Here is a 23269-nt window from a genome sequence, read left to right on the forward strand (position 1 = left end):
CTTAATCTCCCACCAAAAAAAAAAAAAAAAAAAAAACAGGGAATGTCCTACAATTACTATCTCCCTGCCTGCAGTAATCTCAGCCAGGTATGGCAGGCAGCTACTATCTCCCTGCCTGCAGTAATCTCAGCCAGGTATGGCAGGCAGCAATAAGGAGTGGACTGATGCACAAATGAAATAAAAAGTGTGGACAAACAAAAAAGATAGCTGTGCAGAAAGGAAGGAACAAGAGGATTTGTGCTTTGAAAAAAGCAGTTGGTTTGCACAGCGGCGTACACACAGCAATGCAGCTATCAGGGAGCCTTCTAGGGCAGCCCAATGAGCTACAGCGCTGAGGGGGAAAAAAAAAAAAAAAAAAATTCCACTGTCCCTGCACACCGAGGGTGGTGTTGGACAGTGCAAATCGCTGCAGCACAAGCGGTTTTGTGGTTAATGGACCCTGCCTAACGCTATCCCTGCTTCTGACAAAGCGGCAGCAACCTCTCCCTAAGCTCAGATCAGCAGCAGTAAGATGGCGGTCGGCGGGAACGCCTCTTTATAGCCCCTGTGACGTCGCAGACAGCAAGCCAATCACTGCAATGCCCTTCTCTAAGATGGTGGGGACCAGGACCTATGTCATCACGCTGCCCACACTCTGCGTTTACCTTCATTGGCTGAGAAATGGCGCTTTTCGCGTCATTGAAACGCGACTTTGGCGCGAAAGTCGCGTACCGCATGGCCGACCACGCACAGGGGTCGGATCGGGTTTCATGAAACCCCGACTTAGCCAAAAGTCGGCGACTTTTGAAAATGTTCGACCCGTTTCGCTCAACCCTACTGATGACTGTTCATTTCAGGAAGGGGCCGAGGCCATGAAAGTGACTGCAGCCTCTTGCCCCTGCTTTGATGACACTTTGTTTGAGTATTCCAGCATGCACTTGGATTCCCAAGTGTTGCACCATCCCACAGGAAGTAGGGGAAAAAAATTACAAAAACAGTTAGATAGTATAATTAATGAACAGTAAGTAATTTTTAATGTAAGCATATTGGAAATTAGTTTAGATTGCGGCATTAAATAGTTAGGGATTTAGATTATAATTTCTTTGACCTGAAAATTCGCCTCTTACTGGCCCTCCCAATACCTCTCCAGCCATCACCAGTTATCCAATCAACTCCTCTTTCTTCACATTAACAGTGTATCTGACCCCATGTTAAGTTATGTTGCGTTGTCAAAAAGATGGTGATGAAAGAGTTCCAGAGAAGAGAAGTTAGAAAATAAATCAGAGGACAACAGAATATGAGTTGAGCCAAGTAAAATTGAGTATTAATGCATGTGCACACTATGCCTTTTGTATACCAGCAAACCTGACAAATTGTACAAGCAAAATACAATTTAGGAAAATGCCAGTGGTTAAAACAGCTCAAATGATGGAATATATGCACAAGTCTTTTAAAACCTACAATTTAACATTTAAAATACATATACTTCTGCAAATGTCATAGCCCAGTTGATTTTGCTAAGAACAAATTAATGAAAAACATTTTCTTATCAAATTGAAGTGAACTTTAGGAATAACTTACCGGATGAGGTACGTATCCAACAAAGGATGAACATAAAATGATTGATCCTCCACTAATATATAAGAAGTTAGATAAAACATAGGTTAAAAAATAGCAAAATAAAAAGTATATTATTGTATTTCTTAATAAAAAGGTCTCAAAGTATTAGAAATAGGGACACTTATGAACACAATAATTTAATTGATAAACCTTATTCTATATAAAAGTACCGTAAGTAAAAATATAATCAGGGCTCACTCACACGAGTGTTTACATCAGATGAGTGTTATATGTTTTATTGGATAGCACTTGCACAAATGTTATACTATGGGGCTGAACTGATCAATGTTTTTTCTCATGCCAATTCGTAAAATCACAGAATATGCACAAATCGGATCGCATTCACCAATTAAAGTCTATGGGTGAATGGAAAACATTGGACTGCACTCAGATGACATTGGTTTCCGCCGACTCAAACAATGGAGATGATGTAGACTTTTTTCTTCTTCATCTTCTTGCCTGTGCCATGGATCAGAATTTGATCCATGTGTCATTTATATAATTGGCTGGATTCTCTCGCATGAATCTATACTTGTGTGACAACGGCCTTTTATTTCAGCTAATCTGCTGCCTGTTTGTATAATAGTTCTAATGTGAAAATAATTGTAGTGTGAATTTGTGTGCATTAGTGTAATTTGCAATAGGAAGAGATAGCAACTAGAATTAGTAAAGAGGTACCTTTTGTTTAACCCGTTAAAGGGAATCTGCAGTGGGTTTTTGCTATGTATTCTGAGGACAGCATGAGATACGGACTGAGAAATAGGTTTTAGCAATATGTCACATACAGGTGCTTCTCACAAAACTACTCTGATAGTGATAATCTCCTGTTTATAGCATTCATTGTATGGAAAAAAACATCACACAACATAATACAGATGCTTCCCACAAAATTAGAAAATCATCAAAAAGTTTATGTATTTCAATTCTTCAATACAAAAAGTTAAACTCACATACAATATAGAGTCATTACAAACAAAGTGATCTATTTCAAGTGTTTATTTCTGTTAATGTTGATGATTATGGCTTACAGCCAATGAAAACCCATTATCTCAGTAAATTGGAATGCTTTATAACACCAGCTTAAAAAAATATTTTAAAATCTGAAATGTTGGCCTACTGAAATGTATGATCAGCAAATGCACTCAATACTTGGTTGGGGTTCCTTTTGCATCAATCAATGCATCAATGGGGCGTGGCATGGAGGCTATCAGCCTGTGGCACTGCTGAGATGTTATGGAAGCCCAGGTTGCTTTGATAGCAGCCTTCAGCTCATCTGCATTGTTGGGTCTGGTGTCTCTCATCTTCCTCTTGACAATACCCCATAGATTTTCTTAGGAAACCTTTGCAGGTGTTTTGCGTTAATTATGAGATAATAAATGTATGGCTTTTTGCCAAAATCATCAACATAAACAGAAATAAACACTTGAAATAGATCACTATTTGTAATGACTCTATAAAATATATGAGTTTCACTTTTTTGTAATGAAAAACTGAAATTGATTTACTTTTGGATGATATGCTAATTTTGAGAGAAGCAGTTGCTGTGTGCTGTTTTTTTCATTCAATGAATGTTATAACCAGAAGATTATCACTGTTAGAGTACCTCCCTCCTGTCAAGTGGTCTGACCACACCCCCTGTTCTGATTAGCTGCTCACTGTCAATAGTCAATGTAAACAGAAAACTGTGGTGTGCGCAGGGGCAGCTTTCTAAGCTTTGCTATCTGGTAATTTTAAAATCTCTGATTGTGTTACAACTGTTGCACCCGGTATCCTAATTGATGCATCTCTAGAATCAGGATTTCTTTTCAGTCATTACGCTGCTCTCAGATGAGGTAGCTAAAACCTGATGACAGATTCTTTTTTTTTTAAAGATACAGGCAATTTTAGTTTTTGTACTTTTATTTTCTCAGGGTCATAACTTTTACTACTGTTCCATCAACCTAGACATATGATGTTAGGAGTCGAGTTTCCTCTGCTGCACAGTGGGAATCTCGATCTGTGTCTGCTGCGGTCTCCCATTCTGCATCGGCCGCAGTGGGGTTTGCTCAGCGGAGACGTCGCTCCCAGCGTCTCGCTGAGGCTGATTCTGTGCAGGGGGTTACTACTGCCTCTTCTGGCTCTCCTATTGTACCCTGCACTGATCTGCGGCGAGCAGGCTTCTCTGGGGCTAAGTCCCTATTTACACACACTGAGCATGCCCAGGGAAAGATCTCTCAGTGGAGGTCTAGGGTCACATGCTCAGGTACTGCAGCGACTCCCATTGGTCCTTCTCACGGAAGGTCCTGCAGGTACTAGGACTAGTTCTGCTTTGCACACTGAGCATGCCCAAGGCAGGATCTCTCAGTGGAGATCTAGGGTCACGTGCTCAGGTACTGCAGCAATTCCATTGGTCCTTCTTTCACAGGTCCTAGACGTGCTGCAGCTATTTAAGGCTCGCATGGCCGCACGGCCATGCGCTAGTATTGTCTAAAGTTATGTGCTTTGCGCCAGTGTGGTCACATGTGTGTGTGTTCAGGGACCCGGCTGAAATAAGCCCCTAGAATGCTGGCTCCTCCGGCAAGGAGATTGAGTCTGTGTGTATTCAGGGACCCGGCTGAAATAAGCCCCTAGAATGCTGGCTCCTCCGGCGAGGAGTTTTGTGTATTTGCATGACCACTGACTGCTCTCTGTTTGGGCAGTTAGCCTGTGCCTCTGTGGAGTCTAACAGGGCACAGTGCTTTCCTTTCACGGCTGCTCAGTGAATTAACTGAGTTAGTCTATACCGCCATATAGATCCGCCGTTTGCTAGCAGCAGGTACTCCTGCACGGTGGACCCCGGGCTGCGAACGCACCAATATCAATAAAACATCTCTATTTACTCGGTGCGTTCCGCTAGCCTTAACATATGAAGGCTTATTTTTTTGCAATCCAAGAAGTAATTTTAAAAGATACCATTTATTTTACCAATGATAAAAAAAATCCAAGTGAGCCCGAAATAATTATAGCAAGGAAACAATTCCACATATTGTTTTATGGGTTTAATTTCTACATCATTTGCTGTAGAGTAAAAATGACATGGTAACGTGATTATCCAGCTCAGAATGGTTATGGAGATATCAAGCATGTATACATACAGTGGGGCAAAAAAGTATTTAGTCAGTCAGCAATAGTGCAAGTTCCACCACTTAAAAAGATGAGAGGCGTCTGTATTTTACATCATAGGTAGACCTCAACTATGGGAGACAAACTGAGAAATAACAATCCAGAAAATCACATTGTCTGTTTTTTTATCATTTTTTTTGCATTTTATGGTGGAAAATAAGTATTTGGTCAGAAACAAACAATCAAGATTTCTGGCTCTCACAGACCTGTAACTTCTTCTTTAAGAGTCTCCTCTTTCCTCCACTCATTACCTGTAGTAATGGCACCTGTTTAAACTTGTTATCAGTATAAAAAGACACCTGTGCACACCCTCAAACAGTCTGACTCCAAACTCCACTATGGTGAAGACCAAAGAGCTGTCAAAGGACACCAGAAACAAAATTGTAGCCCTGCACCAGGCTGGGAAGACTGAATCTGCAATAGCCAACCAGCTTGGAGTGAAGAAATCAACAGTGGGAGCAATAATTAGAAAATGGAAGACATACAAGACCACTGATAATCTCCCTCGATCTGGGGCTCCACGCAAAATCCCACCCCGTGGGGTCAGAATGATCACAAGAATGGTGAGCAAAAATCCCAGAACCACGCGGGGGGACCTAGTGAATGAACTGCAGAGAGCTGGGACCAATGTAACAAGGCCTACCATAAGTAACACACTACGCCACCATGGACTCAGATCCTGCAGTGCCAGACGTGTCCCACTGCTTAAGCCAGTACATGTCCGGGCCCGTCTGAAGTTTGCTAGAGAGCATTTGGATGATCCAGAGGAGTTTTGGGAGAATGTCCTATGGTCTGATGAAACCAAACTGGAACTGTTTGGTAGAAACACAACTTGTCGTGTTTGGAGGAAAAAGAATACTGAGTTGCATCCATCAAACACCATACCTACTGTAAAGCATGGTGGTGGAAACATCATGCTTTGGGGCTGTTTCTCTGCAAAGGGGCCAGGACAACTGATCCGGGTACATGAAAGAATGAATGGGGCCATGTATCGTGAGATTTTGAGTGCAATCCTCCTTCCATCAGCAAGGGCATTGAAGATGAAACGTGGCTGGGTCTTTCAACATGACAATGATCCAAAGCACACCGCCAGGGCAACGAAGGAGTGGCTTCGTAAGAAGCATTTCAAGGTCCTGGAGTGGCCTAGCCAGTCTCCAGATCTCAACCCTATAGAAAACCTTTGGAGGGAGTTGAAAGTCCGTGTTGCCAAGCGAAAAGCCAAAAACATCACTGCTCTAGAGGAGATCTGCATGGAGGAATGGGCCAACATACCAACAACAGTGTGTGGCAACCTTGTGAAGACTTACAGAAAACGTTTGACCTCTGTCATTGCCAACAAAGGATATATTACAAAGTATTGAGATGAAATTTTGTTTCTGACCAAATACTTATTTTCCACCATAATATGCAAATAAAATGTTAAAAAAACAGACAATGTGATTTTCTGGATTTTTTTTTCTCAGTTTGTCAGTTTTTGTCAGTTTGTCTCCCATAGTTGAGGTCTACCTATGATGTAAATTACAGACGCCTCTCATCTTTTTAAGTGGTGGAACTTGCACTATTGCTGACTGACTAAATAAAAAAAAACTTCAGCAATTCTTGACCAATTATGTACTGGTATGTCATATGTTTGATCCATCATGCATGATGCCTACTCAGGTGCTGAATGAGAAGACAAAAAAATAAGATAAAAATGTGTCTCTATATACTGTATGGACTGTGCATTTAAAAATTAGAACTAATATGATAGAATTTTAATGAAAAACATTAGTTTATTAAAAACTTCAAAAGTATTTTCCATTATGGGTTCAACCGAACAATATAATTATGTGTCCAAACAAACAGATTAATTTTAATAAACTTTGCTCAATATTAAATAGAGATAAATGAACCTTTCAATGTTCGGTTCTGTTTGGTTTGGCGAATGTCCTGATGTTCTCTGAACATGTTTTATCCAAACAGTTCAGGAAACATACTTGAACGTGACTGAATTCAATAAGAGGCTTAACCAAATGCATAGACAATACCTTAAGAGGGGCCAAAAAGCTTCACAAACAGCTCAAATTAGGGGCAGACACCAGGAAAGTGGCATCAATTGACCTAGAGTGCAAATAGTATAATTGTGCAGCATGGATGCATGGAATAAGGCTTGGACCAGGATTTCTAGCTGAAAAATTGATCAGTAACAGGAGGATAAGTGACTGGTGCAGGCCTGGTGCTCTGAGAGGTCTGTCAAATTCAGGCAACACACATGAAGGAGACCAACCAAACTTAGGGGCAAACAACTATAAAAGATGAATCAATTAGCAAACAGTAGAAATGTTATAATGACACAGCAGCAGTCAGTCATGGGCCATGCATGAGGTATCAGAGTCTTGGCCAGCATTTACAGCTTTGAATTTAAGTTTCAAATAAGATGAGGGGAGTGAAACACCAGTGTAATACAGCACAAAGGGACTCCAGTGCTTACCTGCCCAGGTCTCAGAAATAGTGCACTTTTGGGATGCAGCAAACCCATGTAATAAAGTCATGGAGGGGGTGATTGCTTAGTATTAGATTGCAAAAAAGAGGCTTGTATAGAGTGCTAGTCACACACTGGTAATGCACAGTGTCTGGCTTACAGCCTGTTAGTGACGCCCATACTATTAGATCAGGCGGGCTGCCCAGCACAATCTAAATGCATCCCATGAGAGCAGACACCCTAGTTTGAAAGACCTAAAATGCTGGGCCTGGCTGCACCCTGAAAAGTGCAAAAACATATATTATATAAATAATATATGAGGTATTGGTGGATATTTTATACAAGATATGAAAGTTCACAACCCACGTCAAGGGTCCTCACATTTGCAAGTCCTAACGCTAAACTTTACAGAAAAAAAACACAAAAAGAGGACTATAAATCCCCCAAAAATATAGCACAATGGGACTGCAGTGCTTATCTGTAGGGTTGAGCGACCTTTACTTTTATAGGATCGGGTCGGGTTTCACGAAACCCAACTTTTTCAAAAGTCGGGTCGAGTGAAATCGGCCGATCCTATAAAAAAGTCGGGGTCGGGGTCGGCCGAAACTCGAAACCCAATGCAGTGCATTGGATTTCCAATGGTTCCCAGGGTCTGAAGAAGCGGAAACTCTCCTTCAGGCCCTGCGATCCATATTTAAGTGTAAAATAAAGAATTCAAATAAAAAATATCGCAATACTTACCCTCTGACGCGCCCTGGTACTAACCGGAACCTTCCTTCCTTCGAATCAGCGCTTCCAGGACCTGGCGGTGACGTCGCGGTGACGTCGCGGCTTGTGATTGGTCACGCGGCCGCCCATGTGACCGCTCGCGTGACCAATCACAAGCCGCGACGTCACCGAAGGTCCTGGAAGGGCTGATTCTTAGGAAGGAAGGCTGCCGGAAAGAAGCAGGGCCCGTCCGAGGGTGAGTAACATAGTAACATAGTAACATAGTAACATAGTTAGTAAGGCCGAAAAAAGACATTTGTCCATCTAGTTCAGCCTATATTCCATCATAATAAATCCCCAGATCTACGTCCTTCTACAGAACCTAATAATTGTATGATACAATATTGTTCTGCTCCAGGAAGACATCCAGGCCTCTCTTGAACCCCTCGACTGAGTTCGCCATCACCACCTCCTCAGGCAAGCAATTCCAGATTCTCACTGCCCTAACAGTAAAGAATCCTCTTCTATGTTGGTGGAAAAACCTTCTCTCCTCCAGACGCAAAGAATGCCCCCTTGTGCCCGTCACCTTCCTTGGTATAAACAGATCCTCAGCGAAATATTTGTATTGTCCCCTTATATACTTATACATGGTTATTAGATCGCCCCTCAGTCGTCTTTTTTCTAGACTAAATAATCCTAATTTCGCTAATCTATCTGGGTATTGTAGTTCTCCCATCCCCTTTATTAATTTTGTTGCCCTCCTTTGTACTCTCTCTAGTTCCATTATATCCTTCCTGAGCACCGGTGCCCAAAACTGGACACAGTACTCCATGTGCGGTCTAACTAGGGATTTGTACAGAGGCAGTATAATGCTCTCATCATGTGTATCCAGACCTCTTTTAATGCACCCCATGATCCTGTTTGCCTTGGCAGCTGCTGCCTGGCACTGGCTGCTCCAGGTAAGTTTATCATTAACTAGGATCCCCAAGTCCTTCTCCCTGTCAGATTTACCCAGTGGTTTCCCGTTCAGTGTGTAATGGTGATATTGATTCCCTCTTCCCATGTGTATAACCTTACATTTATCATTGTTAAACCTCATCTGCCACCTTTCAGCCCAAGTTTCCAACTTATCCAGATCCATCTGTAGCAGAATACTATCTTCTCTTGTATTAACTGCTTTACATAGTTTTGTATCATCTGCAAATATCGATATTTTACTGTGTAAACCTTCTACCAGATCATTAATGAATATGTTGAAGAGAACAGGTCCCAATACTGACCCCTGCGGTACCCCACTGGTCACAGCGACCCAGTTAGAGACTATACCATTTATAACCACCCTCTGCTTTCTATCACTAAGCCAGTTACTAACCCATTTACACACATTTTCCCCCAGACCAAGCATTCTCATTTTGTGCACCAACCTCTTGTGCGGCACGGTATCAAACGCTTTGGAAAAATCGAGATATACCACGTCCAATGACTCACCGTGGTCCAGTCTATAGCTTACCTCTTCATAAAAACTGATTAGATTGGTTTGACAGGAGCGATTTCTCATAAACCCATGCTGATATGGAGTTAAACAGTTATTCTCATTGAGATAATCCAGAATAACATCCCTCAGAAACCCTTCAAATATTTTACCAACAATAGAGGTTAGACTTACTGGCCTATAATTTCCAGGTTCACTTTTAGAGCCCTTTTTGAATATTGGCACCACATTTGCTATGCGCCAGTCCTGCGGAACAGACCCTGTCGCTATAGAGTCACTAAAAATAAGAAATAATGGTTTATCTATTACATTACTTAGTTCTCTTAGTACTCGTGGGTGTATGCCATCCGGACCCGGAGATTTATCTATTTTAATCTTATTTAGCCGGTTTCGCACCTCTTCTTGGGTTAGATTGGTGACTCTTAATATAGGGTTTTCATTGTTTCTTGGGATTTCACCTAGCATTTCATTTTCCACCGTGAATACCGTGGAGAAGAAGGTGTTTAATATGTTAGCTTTTTCCTCGTCATCTACAACCATTCTTTCCTCACTATTTTTTAAGGGGCCTACATTTTCAGTTTTTATTCTTTTACTATTGATATAGTTGAAGAACAGTTTGGGATTAGTTTTACTCTCCTTAGCAATGTGCTTCTCTGTTTCCTTTTTGGCAGCTTTAATTAGTTTTTTAGATAAAGTATTTTTCTCCCTATAGTTTTTTAGAGCTTCAATGGTGCCATCCTGCTTTAGTAGTGCAAATGCTTTCTTTTTACTGTTAATTGCCTGTCTTACTTCTTTGTTTAGCCACATTGGGTTTTTCCTATTTCTAGTCCTTTTATTCCCACAAGGTATAAACCGCTTACACTGCCTATTTAGGATGTTCTTAAACATTTCCCATTTATTATCTGTATTCTCATTTCTGAGGATATTGTCCCAGTCTACCAGATTAAGGGCATCTCTAAGCTGTTCAAACTTTGCCTTCCTAAAGTTCAATGTTTTTGTGACTCCCTGACAAGTCCCCCTAGTGAAAGACAGGTGAAACTGCACAATATTGTGGTCGCTATTTCCTAAATGCCCAACCACCTGCAGATTTGTTATTCTGTCAGGTCTATTAGATAGTATTAGGTCTAAAAGTGCTGCTCCTCTGGTTGGATTCTGCACCAATTGTGAAAGATAATTTTTCTTGGTTATTAGCAGAAACCTGTTGCCTTTATGGGTTTCACAGGTTTCTGTTTCCCAGTTAATATCCGGGTAGTTAAAGTCCCCCATAACCAGGACCTCATTATGGGTTGCAGCTTCATCTATCTGCTTTAGAAGTAGACTTTCCATGCTTTCTGTTATATTTGGGGGTTTGTAACAGACCCCAATGAGAATTTTGTTACCATTTTTCCCTCCATGAATTTCAACCCATATGGACTCGACATCCTCATTCCCTTCGCTAATATCCTCCCTTAAAGTGGACTTTAGACAAGACTTTACATAGAGACAAACCCCTCCTCCTCTCCGATTTTTACGATCCTTTCTAAACAGACTGTAACCCTGTAAGTTAACTGCCCAGTCATAGCTTTCATCTAACCATGTCTCGGTTATTCCCACTATGTCAAAGTTACCTGTAGATATTTCTGCTTCTAGTTCTTCCATCTTGTTTGTCAGGCTTCTGGCGTTTGCGAGCATGCAGTTTAGAGGATTTTGTTTTGTTCCAATCTCCTCACTGTGGATTGTTTTAGAAATGTTCTTACCTCCCTTCTGAGTATGTTTTCCTGGGTCGTCTTTGTTCGAGTCTAATGTTTTTCTTCCCGTCCCCTCTTCTTCTAGTTTAACGCCCTCCTGATGAGTATATACCTAATAGGAATATACTCACCCTCGGACGCGCCCTGCTTCTTTCCGGCAGCCTTCCTTCCTTCGAATGAGCCCTTCCAGGACCTTCGGTGACGTCGCGGTGACGTCGCGGCTTGTGATTGGTCGCGCGAGCGGTCACATGGGCGGCCGTGCGACCAATCACAAGCCGCGACGTCACCGCGACGTCACCGCCAGGTCCTGGAAGCGCTGATTCGAAGGAAGGAAGGTTGCGGTTAGTACCAGGGCGCGTCAGAGGGTAAGTATTGCGATATTTTTTATTTTTATTCTTTATTTTACATTAAATATGGATTCCGATACCGATTTCCGATATTGCAAACATATCGGGAATCGGGATCGGAATTCCGATACCACATTCAGAAGATCGCCGACTTCATGGCCGACCCCACACAGGGGTCGGTTCGGGTTTCATGAAACCCGACTTTGCCAAAAGTCGGCGACTTCTGAAAGTGGCCGACCCGTTTCGCTCAACCCTACTTATCTGCCCAGGTCTCAGAACTGGTGAACACTCAGGAAGCAGCAAACCCATGTAATAAAGATGCCTTCAGAGTATGCAGCCGCTCTGGGGCTACTGAGTCAAGATTAGGGGCGGGAGTAAGAGGGCCTTGGTGTTGTGCAGCATCTGGCCTCTCACTCCCTCCCATAATCATGTGTATACCCAGAGCAGCATGCAGAATGCAGGAGTTCAAAAAGAGGTTGTGTCATGCAGGCAGAGATGCTGGCCAATGAATGCTTTCACCATCAGACTGATGAGAGCACTCACTGGCTTCCATCTCTGTACTGCTGCATGGCGCGTCCCGATAGTGAGTACTCACCTGTAGTTAGGGGCCTGGGCACACAGCACAGGACACAAGGGGCAACAGTGGAGGAAGAGCAGGACTTGCATTGTGTCTTCTGCTCCCTTCACTGTTCAATTCCCAGCAGCATCTCACAGGTAAGAGGTCGGGGGAGGAGCTACTGCATGGGACAGCACGGATGCAGCAGGGGGATGATATCAGTTCTCTCTGCTGTCTCCCCATTCCCCACAGTGAGTTCTGCAGCCCTCTCCAGCTGATCTCTCCACTATATGGCTGACCTCCTCCATGGCTCATCTGAATACCTGAGGCCATAAATAAGTATGTGTGTTTGTATATGTATGTACAGTATATGTGTGTGCATCTGTGTATGTATACCTATGTCTGTGGTATGTATCCATGTGTATGTATGTGTGTGTGCATCTGTGTATGCATGCGTGTGTATGTATGTACAGTATATGTGTGTATCTACGTATGTGGACATTTGTGTATGTATGTGTGTAAATGTGTGTGCATGCATGTACAGCATATGTGTATGTGTGTATCTGTGTGTATGTATAGTACATGTATGTGTATATGTGCGTGTATGTATATGTGCGTATCTATGTATGTGTACATGTGTGTGTATCTGTGTGTATGTTCAGTATACAGTACATACTAAAAGTTTTGACACAACTTCTCATTTAAAGATTTTTCTGTATTTTCATGACTATGAAAATTGTAAATTCACACTGGAGGCATAAAAACTATGAAATAACATATGTGGAATTATATACTTAACAAAAAAGTGTGAAACAACTGAAAATATGTCTTTTATTGTAGGTTCTTCAAAGTAGCCACCTTTTGCTTTGATGACGGCTTTGCACACTCTTGCCATTCTCTTGATGAGCTTCAAGAGGTAGTCACCGGGAATGGTTTTCACTTCACAGGTGTGCCCTGTCAGGTTTAATAACTGGGATTTCTTGCCTTATAAATGGGGTTGGGACCATCAGTTGTGTTGTGCAGAAGTCTGGTGGATACACAGCTGATAGTCCTACTGAATAGACTATTAGAATGTGTATTATAGCAAGAAAAAAGCAGCTAAGTAAAGAAAAACGAGTGGCCATCATTACTATAAGTAATGAAGGTCAGTCAGTCCGTCAAATTGGGAAAACTTTGAAAGTGTCCCCAAGTGCAGTGACAAAAACCATTAAGCACTACAAAGAAACTGGCTCACATGAGGACCGCCCCAGGAAAGAAAGACCAAGAGTCACCTCTGCTTCTGAGGATAAGTTTATCCGAGTCACCAGCCTCAGAAATCGCAGGTTAGCAGCAGCTCAGATTAGAGACCAGGTCAATGCCACAGAGAGTTCTAGCAGCAGACACATCTCTACAACAACTGTTAAGAGGAGACTTTGTGCAGCAGGCCTTCTTGGTAAAATAGCTGCTAGGAAACCACTGCTAAAGATAGGCAACAAGCAGAAGAGACTTGTTTGGGCAAAACACCACAAGAAACGAACATTAGACCAGTGGAAATCTGTGCTTTAGTGACAGGTGTGGGTCTAAAGTTATGAAACAGCAGGTTACAAGAGGGGACGTTTACATAAATACATGTGTGGTAAAAAGCGAGATCATGGTGGAAGGAGGAATAGGTATACGGCTCTGGCAAAAATTAAGAGACCACCACATCAAAACCATGTCATGGACAGCCTAATCTCCAGACCTGAACCCCATTGAAAACCTCTGGAATGTAATCAGTAGGATGATAGATAGTCACAAGCCATCAAGCAAAGAAGAACTGCTTAAATTTTTGCTCCTGAAGCAGTGTGACAGACTGATGGAAAGAATGCCAAGACGCATGAAAGCTTTGATTAAAAATCATGGTTATTCCACAAAATATTGATTTCTGAACTCTTCCTGAGTTAAAACATTAGTATTGTTGTTTCTAAATGATTATAAACTTGTTTTCTTTGCATTATTTGAGGTCTGAAAGCACTATTTTTTTTCATTTGGACCATTTCTCCTTTTCAGAAAAAAAAATATTGCTTGGAAGTTCGGAGACATGTTGTCAGAAGTTTATAGAATAAAAGAACAATTTCCATTTTACTGAAAGTTTTGCACTGGTCTCTTAATTTTTGCCAGAGCTGTATGTGGGTTAGGTATTAATGTTATTGAAAGCTCAACTGAACGAACACCATCTCGTCTTATCCAAAGACCACTGATAACTTTTGTTTCTGAACGGGCCTACTCCGCTCCCTTTGTTTGGAAGGTACGCAGGGGTGCTACTTGTCGATGAGGGCCAGAAAGAGCATGTGCTTTCTAAATGTTTAACTGACTTTGGGAAATTACAGATGGGCTATTCAGCATAGCTGTTCGCACATTCTATTCAATGAGCATCAGAGGTCTGCTCCAAAGATTCACAGAATCCAGAGGATGAAAGCATCTGCACCAATGCCTAAAATTTTAACATGTTGAATCCGAGGCAGGACTGAGTAAGGTCCGAGCAGAATATTGATCTTCATCATCTCTACAGGGGGTGAAGGTTATCCTGATGAGACTTAGATACCAAGGGCACTTGCGGACTATACTTTAGTGTCAGGGGAGAAAGAGGAGGAGGCAGACTCTCAGGGTGAGGAGAGTGAGAACAGAAACGTTGACAATGAGGTTGTAGATCCCACTTTGTGTGAACCCAGAGGTACGCAGCTGAGTAACTCAGTAGAGAAGGTGTAGGAGGAGGAAGTCAAAGTTATGTTGCAGCTTCCCACACAGAAACGAAGTGATGCAATCATGACAAGCACTGCATCCTCGGATCCAGCTTTGGCTGTGGCCATCATCGGTCGCAAGTGTGCAGTTCACTGAGGCGGCAAGGGTTGCCTAGCCTGTGCCTTTTTTGATACTGCAAAGGATGACCTAACACACATTACCTGTCAAATATGCAAAAAAAACTCAATAGAGGCAAAAATTGCAATAATTTGACAACTACATACATAAACCGGCCCATGCGAGATCATCATGCCTTAGCGTGGGAAGCTCACAGCGATAAAATGCGGACTAGTAGGCCTTGCCAACCACCGTCATTCCCATCAACCATACCTGCTGTTTCTTTCTTCTCCATCGCCATGCCAATTCTTCTTACACAGATCTCCGGCTGCAGAAAATCTACTTGCTTATCCCCATACAGTCAGGGTGAGTGAGAGCCCGTCAGTTGTTACAAAAGTTGAAGTGATTGCTGTTTTTGTGTCACCTAGCACAACACATCTTTCTCAATCCAACATCGCCACTTGCACCTCACTCACAGTCCAGCATTTTGTCCTGTTCTCCGTACTCCACCCTCTCTCAGCAGAGAAGCCAGCCCTCAGTCCCACACTTGTGGTCACATAAAAGAATATTACCATTTGCCACGAAAATGCTGCCTTTCTGCTATGTAAATACAAATGGTTTCAGCAAGTTGATGGCTGTCGCAGTCCCTCAATACCAGTTGCCCAATCACCATTACTTCTCTAAGAAAGCTTTCCCTGTGCTACACCAGCATGTTGCAGACAACACCACCCCATTCCCTGAAAAAATCTATATCTGCCTGGATGCATTTCACCACTAACACCTGGATGAGAAAATATGAGCAAGGGCACTACATTTTGCTGACTGTGCACTTGGGGGACTCTGGTGGCTGTGTGGTCAGGCATTCAAGGGGCTGATCCACAAATCTTTGAATCCCCAATTCTTGTGGAAAACCTCTGTATCTATCTACGTCCTTCCTTCTTGCTTCTGGCTTCTCCACCTCCTCTAGGGCCTTTACCTGTGCCCTCAACATCTCTCTTAATCAGACACGTATTCCAACAGTGCAGACAGAATCCCCCTCATCTCCATATTGCACAGCCATGGCTTACTGCAATGGCTGTGAAATTACCCCTTTCCAACCTGTGACGCCATGTAGGCGTCATGAAAGTCGGTGCCAATCCGACCTGTGAAGCCTATCTGGTGTCATGGAGAGATCGCGTCCCTGCAGATCGGGTAAAAGGGTTAACTCCAATTTCACCGAACCTGCAGGGACAGGGGGAGTGGTACTTGCGCCCAGTGGGGGTGGCTTCACCCCCCCGTGGCTACGATTGCTCTGATTGGCTGTTGAAAGTGATGGTTCACTTTCAATCAGAGCAATCGTAATATTTCACCAATGAAAATTAAGTATTACAATCCAGCCATGGTCGATGCTGCAATATCATCGTCCATGGCTGGAGACCACGATCTGCCCCCACCACTGCCACCGATCTCCTCCCCTCTGTCCTCCATCCTATCCTCTGCTCCCCTCTGTCCTCCTGTCCGCTCCCCCCTTGCTCCGATCCCACCCCCCATTCTCCGATCCCACCCCCTCATACTTACCGACCTCCGATATCCCTCCCAGTGTCCGTCCGTCTTCTGCATGGGCGCCGCCATCTTCCAAAATGGCGGGCGCATGCGCAGTACGCCCACCGAATCTGCCGGCCGGCAGATTCATTCATTTTGATCACTGTGATAGATCATATCACAGTGATCAAAATAAAAAAATAGTAAATAACCCCCCCTTTATCACCCCCATAGGTAGGGAGCATAATAGAATAAATAATTTTTTTCCCACTAGGGTTAGGATTAGAACTAGGGTTAGGGTTAGAACTAGGGTTAGAGTTATGGTTAGAACTAGGGTTAGGGTTAGGGTTAGGGTTGCAATTAGGGCTAGGGTAATGGTTAGAATTAGGGTTAGGATTAGGCTATGTGCACTGTTGTGAATTCTGTAGCAGAGTTCACTCCTGTGGTCACAAGTGGTACTTCGGCTGATTCTCTCTGGGATCTTCCGTTTGTGGAGGAAAGTGGTACTGCAGCTTCTGAGTTTCCTCCCTCAGGTGATCTGGTGAGCTCGTTAGCTTCTTCTCTACTTAACTCCACCTGATGCTTTGATCTATGCTTCCTGTCAATGTTTCAGTGTGGGACTTGTTTTTTCCCTGGATCATTCCTGTGGCCTGCTGCTCTGCAAAGCTAAGTTTTGCTTATGTTATTTTGTTGCTATTTTTCTGTCCAGCTTGCTTTATTGGTTTTTCTCGCCTGCTGGAAGCTCTGAGACGCAGAGGGACCACCTCCGTACCGTTAGTCGGTGCGGAGGGTCTTTTTGTCCCCTCTGCGTGGTTTTTTATAGGTTTTTGTGCTGACCGAAAGTTATCTTCCCTATCCTCGTTCTGTTCAGCTAGTCGGGCCTCACTTTGCTAAATCTGTTTCATCTCTATGTTTGTGTTTTCATCTTACTCACAATCATTATATGTGGGGGGCTGCCTTTTCCTTTGGGGAATTTCTCTGAGGCAAGGTAGGCTTATTTTTCTATCTTCAGGATTAGCTAGTTTCTCAGGCTGTGACGAGGCGCCTAGGTTCTGGTCAGGAGCGCTCCACGGCTACCTTTAGTGTGGTTTGATAGGCTTAGGGATTGCGGTCTGCAGAGTTCCCACGTCTCAGAGCTCGTTCTATTATTTTGGGTTATTGTCAGTTCACTGTATGTGCTCTGACCTCCATGTCCATTGTGATTCTGAATTGCCTATCATAACAGTACAGGAAGACCAAAAGTGCTAATGATTCTCAATAGAGGGAAAAAAGAAGTTCTGAGACCATTTTTTTTTCTTTGCACTGTGTTTTTTTTTTTTTTCCCCTAGACATTTGGGTGGTTCAGGACACAGGTGTAGCAATGGACATTAAAGGTCTGTCTTCATGTGTGGATCAGCTCACGGCAAGAGTTCAAAATATTCAAGATTTTGTGGTCCAGAATTCTTTGCTTGAACCGAGAATTCCTATTCCAGATTTGTTTTTTGGAGATAGAACTAAATTTCTGAGTTTCAAAAATAATTGTAAGCTATTTCTGGCTTTGAAACCTCGCTCTTCTGGTGACCCAATTCAACAGGTTAGGATCGTCATTTCTTTTTTGCGCGGCGACCCTCAGGACTGGGCGTTTTCTCTTGCGTCAGGAGATCCTGCATTGAGTAATATCGATGCGTTTTTCCTGGCGCTTGGGTTGCTGTATGATGAGCCTAATTCAGTGGATCAGGCAGAAAAAAATTTGCTGGCTCTTTGTCAGGCTCAGGATGAGATAGAGGTATATTGTCAGAAATTTAGAAAGTGGTCAGTGCTCACTCAATGGAATGAATCTGCGCTGGCAGCAATGTTCAGAAAGGGTCTCTCTGAAGCCCTTAAGGATGTCATGGTGGGATTTCCTATGCCTGCTGGTCTATGTCTATGTCTTTGGCCATTCAGATCGGTCGACGCTTGCGTGAGCGTAAACCTGTGCACCATTTGGCGGTATTACCTGAGCTTAAACCTGAGCCTATGCAGTGTGACAGGACCTTGACCAGAGTTGAACGGCAAGAACATAGACGTCTGAATGGTCTGTGTTTCTACTGTGGTGATTCCACTCATGCTATCTCTGATTGTCCTAAGCGCACTAAGCGGTTCGCTAGGTCTGCCACCATTGGTACAGTACAGTCAAAATTTCTTCTGTCCATTACCTTGATCTGCTCTTTGTCATCATATTCTGTCATGGCATTTGTGGATTCAGGCGCTGCCCTGAATTTGATGGACTTGGAATATGCTAAGCATTGTGGGTTTTTCTTGGAGCCCTTGCAGTGTCCTATTCCATTGAGAGGAATTGATGCTACGCCTTTGGCCAAGAATAAGCCTCAGTACTGGCCCCAGCTGACCATGTGCATGGCTCCTGCACATCAGGAGGTTATTCGCTTTCTGGTGTTGCATAATCTGCATGATGTGGTCGTGTTGGGGTTGCCATGGCTACAAGCCCATAATCCAGTATTAGATTGGAAATCCATGTCGGTGTCCAGCTGGGGTTGTCAGGGGGTACATGGTGATGTTCCATTTCTGTCAATTTCGTCATCCACTCCTTCTGAGGTCCCAGAGTTCTTGTCTGATTACCGGGATGTATTTGATGAGCCCAAGTCCAATACCCTACCTCCGCATAGGGATTGTGATTGTGCTATCAATTTGATTCCTGGTAGTAAATTCCCAAAAGGTCGATTGTTTAATTTGTCCGTGCCTGAGCACACCGCTATGCGCAGTTATGTGAAGGAATCCCTGGAGAAGGGGCATATTCGCCCGTCATCGTCGCCATTAGGAGCAGGGTTCTTTTTTGTAGCCAAGAAGGATGGTTCGCTGAGACCTTGTATAGAATACCGCCTTCTTAATAAGATCACGGTTAAATTTCAGTACCCCTTGCCATTGTTATCTGATCTGTTTGCTCGGATTAAGGGGGCTAGTTGGTTCACAAAGATAGATCTTCGTGGTGCGTATAATCTGGTGCGAATTAAGCAAGGTGATGAATGGAAAACTGCATTTAATACGCCCGAGGGTCATTTTGAGTATCTCGTGATGCCGTTCGGACTTGCCAATGATCCATCAGTGTTTCAGTCCTTTATGCATGACATCTTCCGAGAGTACCTGGCTAAATTCCTGATTGTGTACTTGGATGACATTTTGATCTTCTCGGATGATTGGGAGTCTCATGTGAAGCAGGTCAGAATGGTTTTCCAGGTCCTGCGTGCTAATTCTTTGTTTGTGAAGGGATCAAAGTGTCTCTTTGGTGTGCAGAAGGTTTCATTTTTGGGGTTCATCTTTTCCCCTTCTACTATCGAGATGGATCCTGTTAAGGTCCAAGCCATCCATGATTGGACTCAGCCGACATCTCTGAAAAGTCTGCAAAAGTTCCTGGGCTTTGCTAATTTTTATCGTCGCTTCATCTGCAATTTTTCTAGTATTGCTAAACCATTGACCGATTTGACCAAGAAGGGTGCTGATGTGGTCAATTGGTCTTCTGCTGCTGTGGAAGCTTTTCAAGAGTTGAAGCATCGTTTTTCTTCTGCCCCTGTGTTGTGTCAACCAGATGTTTCTCTTCCGTTCCAGGTCGAGGTTGATGCTTCTGAGATTGGAGCAGGGGCTGTTTTGTCGCAGAGAGGTTCTGGTTGCTCAGTGATGAAACCGTGCGCTTTCTTTTCCAGGAAGTTATCGCCTGCTGAGCGTAATTATGATGTGGGCAACCGAGAGTTGCTGGCCATGAAGTGGGCATTCGAGGAGTGGCGTCATTGGCTTAAAGGAGCTAAGCATCGCGTGGTGGTATTGACTGATCATAAGAACTTGACTTATCTCGAGTCTGCCAAGCGCTTGAATCCTAGACAAGCTCGTTGGTCGTTGTTTTTTGCCCGTTTTGACTTTGTGATTTCGTACCTTCCGGGCTCTAAAAATGTGAAGGCGGATGCTCTGTCTAGGAGTTTTGTACCCGACTCTCCGGGTTTATCTGAGCCGGCGGGTATCCTCAAGGAAGGAGTAATTGTGTCTGCCATCTCCCCTGATTTGCGGCGGGTGCTGCAAAAATTTCAGGCTAATAAACCTGATCGTTGCCCAGCGGAGAAACGGTTTGTCCCTGATAGGTGGACGAATAGAGTTATCTCTGAAATTCATTGTTCGGTGTTGGCTGGTCATCCTGGAATCTTTGGTACCAGAGAGTTAGTGGCTAGATCCTTTTGGTGGCCCTCTCTGTCGCGGGATGTGCGTGCTTTTTTGCAGTCCTGTGGGATTTGTGCTCGGGCTAAGCCCTGCTGTTCTCGTGCCAGTGGGTTGCTTTTGCCCTTGCCGGTCCCGAAGAGGCCTTGGACACATATCTCTATGGATTTTATTTCTGACCTTCCCATTTCTCAAAAGATGTCAGTCATTTGGGTGGTCTGTGATCGCTTTTCTAAGATGGTCCATCTGGTACCCTTGTCTAAATTGCCTTCCTCCTCTGATTTGGTGCCTTTGTTCTTCCAGCATGTGGTTCGTTTGCATGGCATTCCAGAGAATATTGTTTCTGACAGAGGTTCCCAGTTTGTTTCGAAGTTTTGGCGAGCCTTTTGTGGTAGGATGGGCATTGACTTGTCTTTTTCCTCGGCTTTCCATCCTCAGACTAATGGCCAGACCGAGCGAACCAATCAGACCATGGAAACATATCTGAGGTGCTTTGTTTCTGCTGATCAGGATGACTGGGTGTTAGGTCTCGAGTTCCCGCTTCTGCACAGGGGGAATCTCGAGCCGTCTCCGCTGCGGTCCCCCATTCCTATCCAGCCGCAGTGGAGCCTGCTCAGCAGGGACGTCGGTCCCAGCGTCTTGCTCGGTCTCACTCTGTTCAGAGAGTTACTGCTGCTTCTTCAGCTCCTGCCATTAAAGTCAGTGCTGGTCAGCAGGGAGTGGACTTCTCTGGGACTAAGTCCTTGTCTGCGCACACTGAGCATGCCCAGGGCAAGATCTCCCGTTGGAGATCGAGGGTCATGTGCTCAGACTCTGCAGCGCATTCTATTGGTCCTCTTGGCAGGTCTTGGAAGGGCAAAGTTTCTGTGGCCACTTCCTGTCCTGCAACTATATAAACTGCGCATGACCGCACGGCCATGCGCTAGTGTACAATTTAATACGTGTGTTTGTTGTGAGTGCAAGTCGTTCATTAAATACCCCTACCCTATTGTATGACTGTTCGCGTATGGTGTATGGCTGCTATCTAGCGCCCGACTAATCACTCAACGTGTCACACACGTATCAGCGTCTATTGCTGTGACCGCCAGTGCGGTGCCACGCGCCAGTGTGCGCTTCCTGACCCACGTCTGGGTGCTTAGTGGTACCTGCCAGCACGGCACAGTTCGCACTTCGGTGCTTTAATTATATATTTCCTTACACACCCAGTAGCGGTGTAGTGCCAGCAAGGGTCTAATCGGACTACAATCCCTGTTGGGGTTAAGTTCGCGGACCACTTGCTCGCGCTCTATGTGCGGTACCGCGGTCCTGTGACGCAACAGGATCGCTTTCTTCACGCTGGGTGAGGTTTAACCCACGCGTGTATACTTTTGGATACCGCCATATAGTCTGTCATTTCCTAGCAGCAGGTTTCACCTGCACGGTGGACCCCGGACTGCGAACGCATCTATATCATCTCTCTTGGTGCGTTCCGCCAGTCCTAACACTGTTTGTCCTTTTTGCCTTTGGCTGAGTTCGCCCTTAATAATCGGGCCAGCTCGGCTACCTTGGTTTCACCGTTTTTCTGCAATTCTGGGTTCCATCCTCGTTTCTCTTCTGGACAGGTTGAGTCTTCGGACTGTCCTGGTGTGGATACTGTGGTGGACAGGTTGCAGCAGATTTGGACTCAGATAGTGGACAATTTGACCTTGTCCCAGGAGAAGGCTCAACTTTTCGCTAATCGCAGACGCCGTGTGGATCCCCGACTTCGTGTTGGGGATCTGGTTTGATTATCTTCTCATCATATTCCTATGAAGGTTTCCTCTCCTAAGTTTAAACCTCGTTTTATTGGTCCGTATAGGATTTCTGAGGTTCTTAATCCTGTGTCTTTTCGTCTGACCCTTCCAGATTCTTTTTCCATACATAACGTATTCCATAGGTCATTGTTGCGGAGATACGTGGCACCTATGGTTCCATCTGTTGAGCCTCCTGCCCCGGTTTTGGTGGAGGGGGAATTGGAGTATATTGTGGAGAAGATTTTGGATTCTCGTGTTTCAAGACGGAAACTCCAGTATCTGGTTAAATGGAAGGGTTATGCTCAGGAGGATAATTCCTGGGTTTTTGCCTCTGATGTCCATGCTCCCGATCTTGTTCGTGCCTTTCATGTGGCTCATCCTGGTCGGCCTGGGGGCTCTGGTGAGGGTTCGGTGACCCCTCCTCAAGGGGGGGTACTGTTGTGAATTCTGTAGCAGAGTTCACTCCTGTGGTCACAAGTGGTACTTCGGCTGATTCTCTCTGGGATCTTCCGTTTGTGGAGGAAAGTGGTACTGCAGCTTCTGAGTTTCCTCCCTCAGGTGATCTGGTGAGCTCGTTAGCTTCTTCTCTACTTAACTCCACCTGATGCTTTGATCTATGCTTCCTGTCAATGTTTCAGTGTGGGACTTGTTTTTTCCCTGGATCATTCCTGTGGCCTGCTGCTCTGCAAAGCTAAGTTTTGCTTATGTTATTTTGTTGCTATTTTTCTGTCCAGCTTGCTTTATTGGTTTTTCTCGCCTGCTGGAAGCTCTGAGACGCAGAGGGACCACCTCCGTACCGTTAGTCGGTGCGGAGGGTCTTTTTGTCCCCTCTGCGTGGTTTTTTATAGGTTTTTGTGCTGACCGCAAAGTTATCTTCCCTATCCTCGTTCTGTTCAGCTAGTCGGGCCTCACTTTGCTAAATCTGTTTCATCTCTATGTTTGTGTTTTCATC

At 44.2% G+C, this 23269-nt stretch overlaps 1 protein-coding gene across 3 annotated transcripts in view; it reads right to left on the bottom strand.

The window, feature by feature from the left end:
- The window catches only part of LOC138670951 (dehydrogenase/reductase SDR family member 4-like), a 99928-nt gene that overhangs the window by 21630 nt on the left and 55029 nt on the right, over nucleotides 1-23269 (bottom strand). For all 3 annotated transcript variants that reach the window (XM_069758770.1, XM_069758779.1, XM_069758762.1), the window contains one exon: nucleotides 1561-1612. In XM_069758770.1, the coding sequence (XP_069614871.1) occupies nucleotides 1561-1612 (52 nt within the window). The remainder of the gene's footprint in view (nucleotides 1-1560; nucleotides 1613-23269) is intronic.

This window comes from Ranitomeya imitator, chromosome 1, assembly GCF_032444005.1.
Source record: "Ranitomeya imitator isolate aRanImi1 chromosome 1, aRanImi1.pri, whole genome shotgun sequence".
NCBI lineage: Eukaryota > Metazoa > Chordata > Amphibia > Anura > Dendrobatidae > Ranitomeya > Ranitomeya imitator.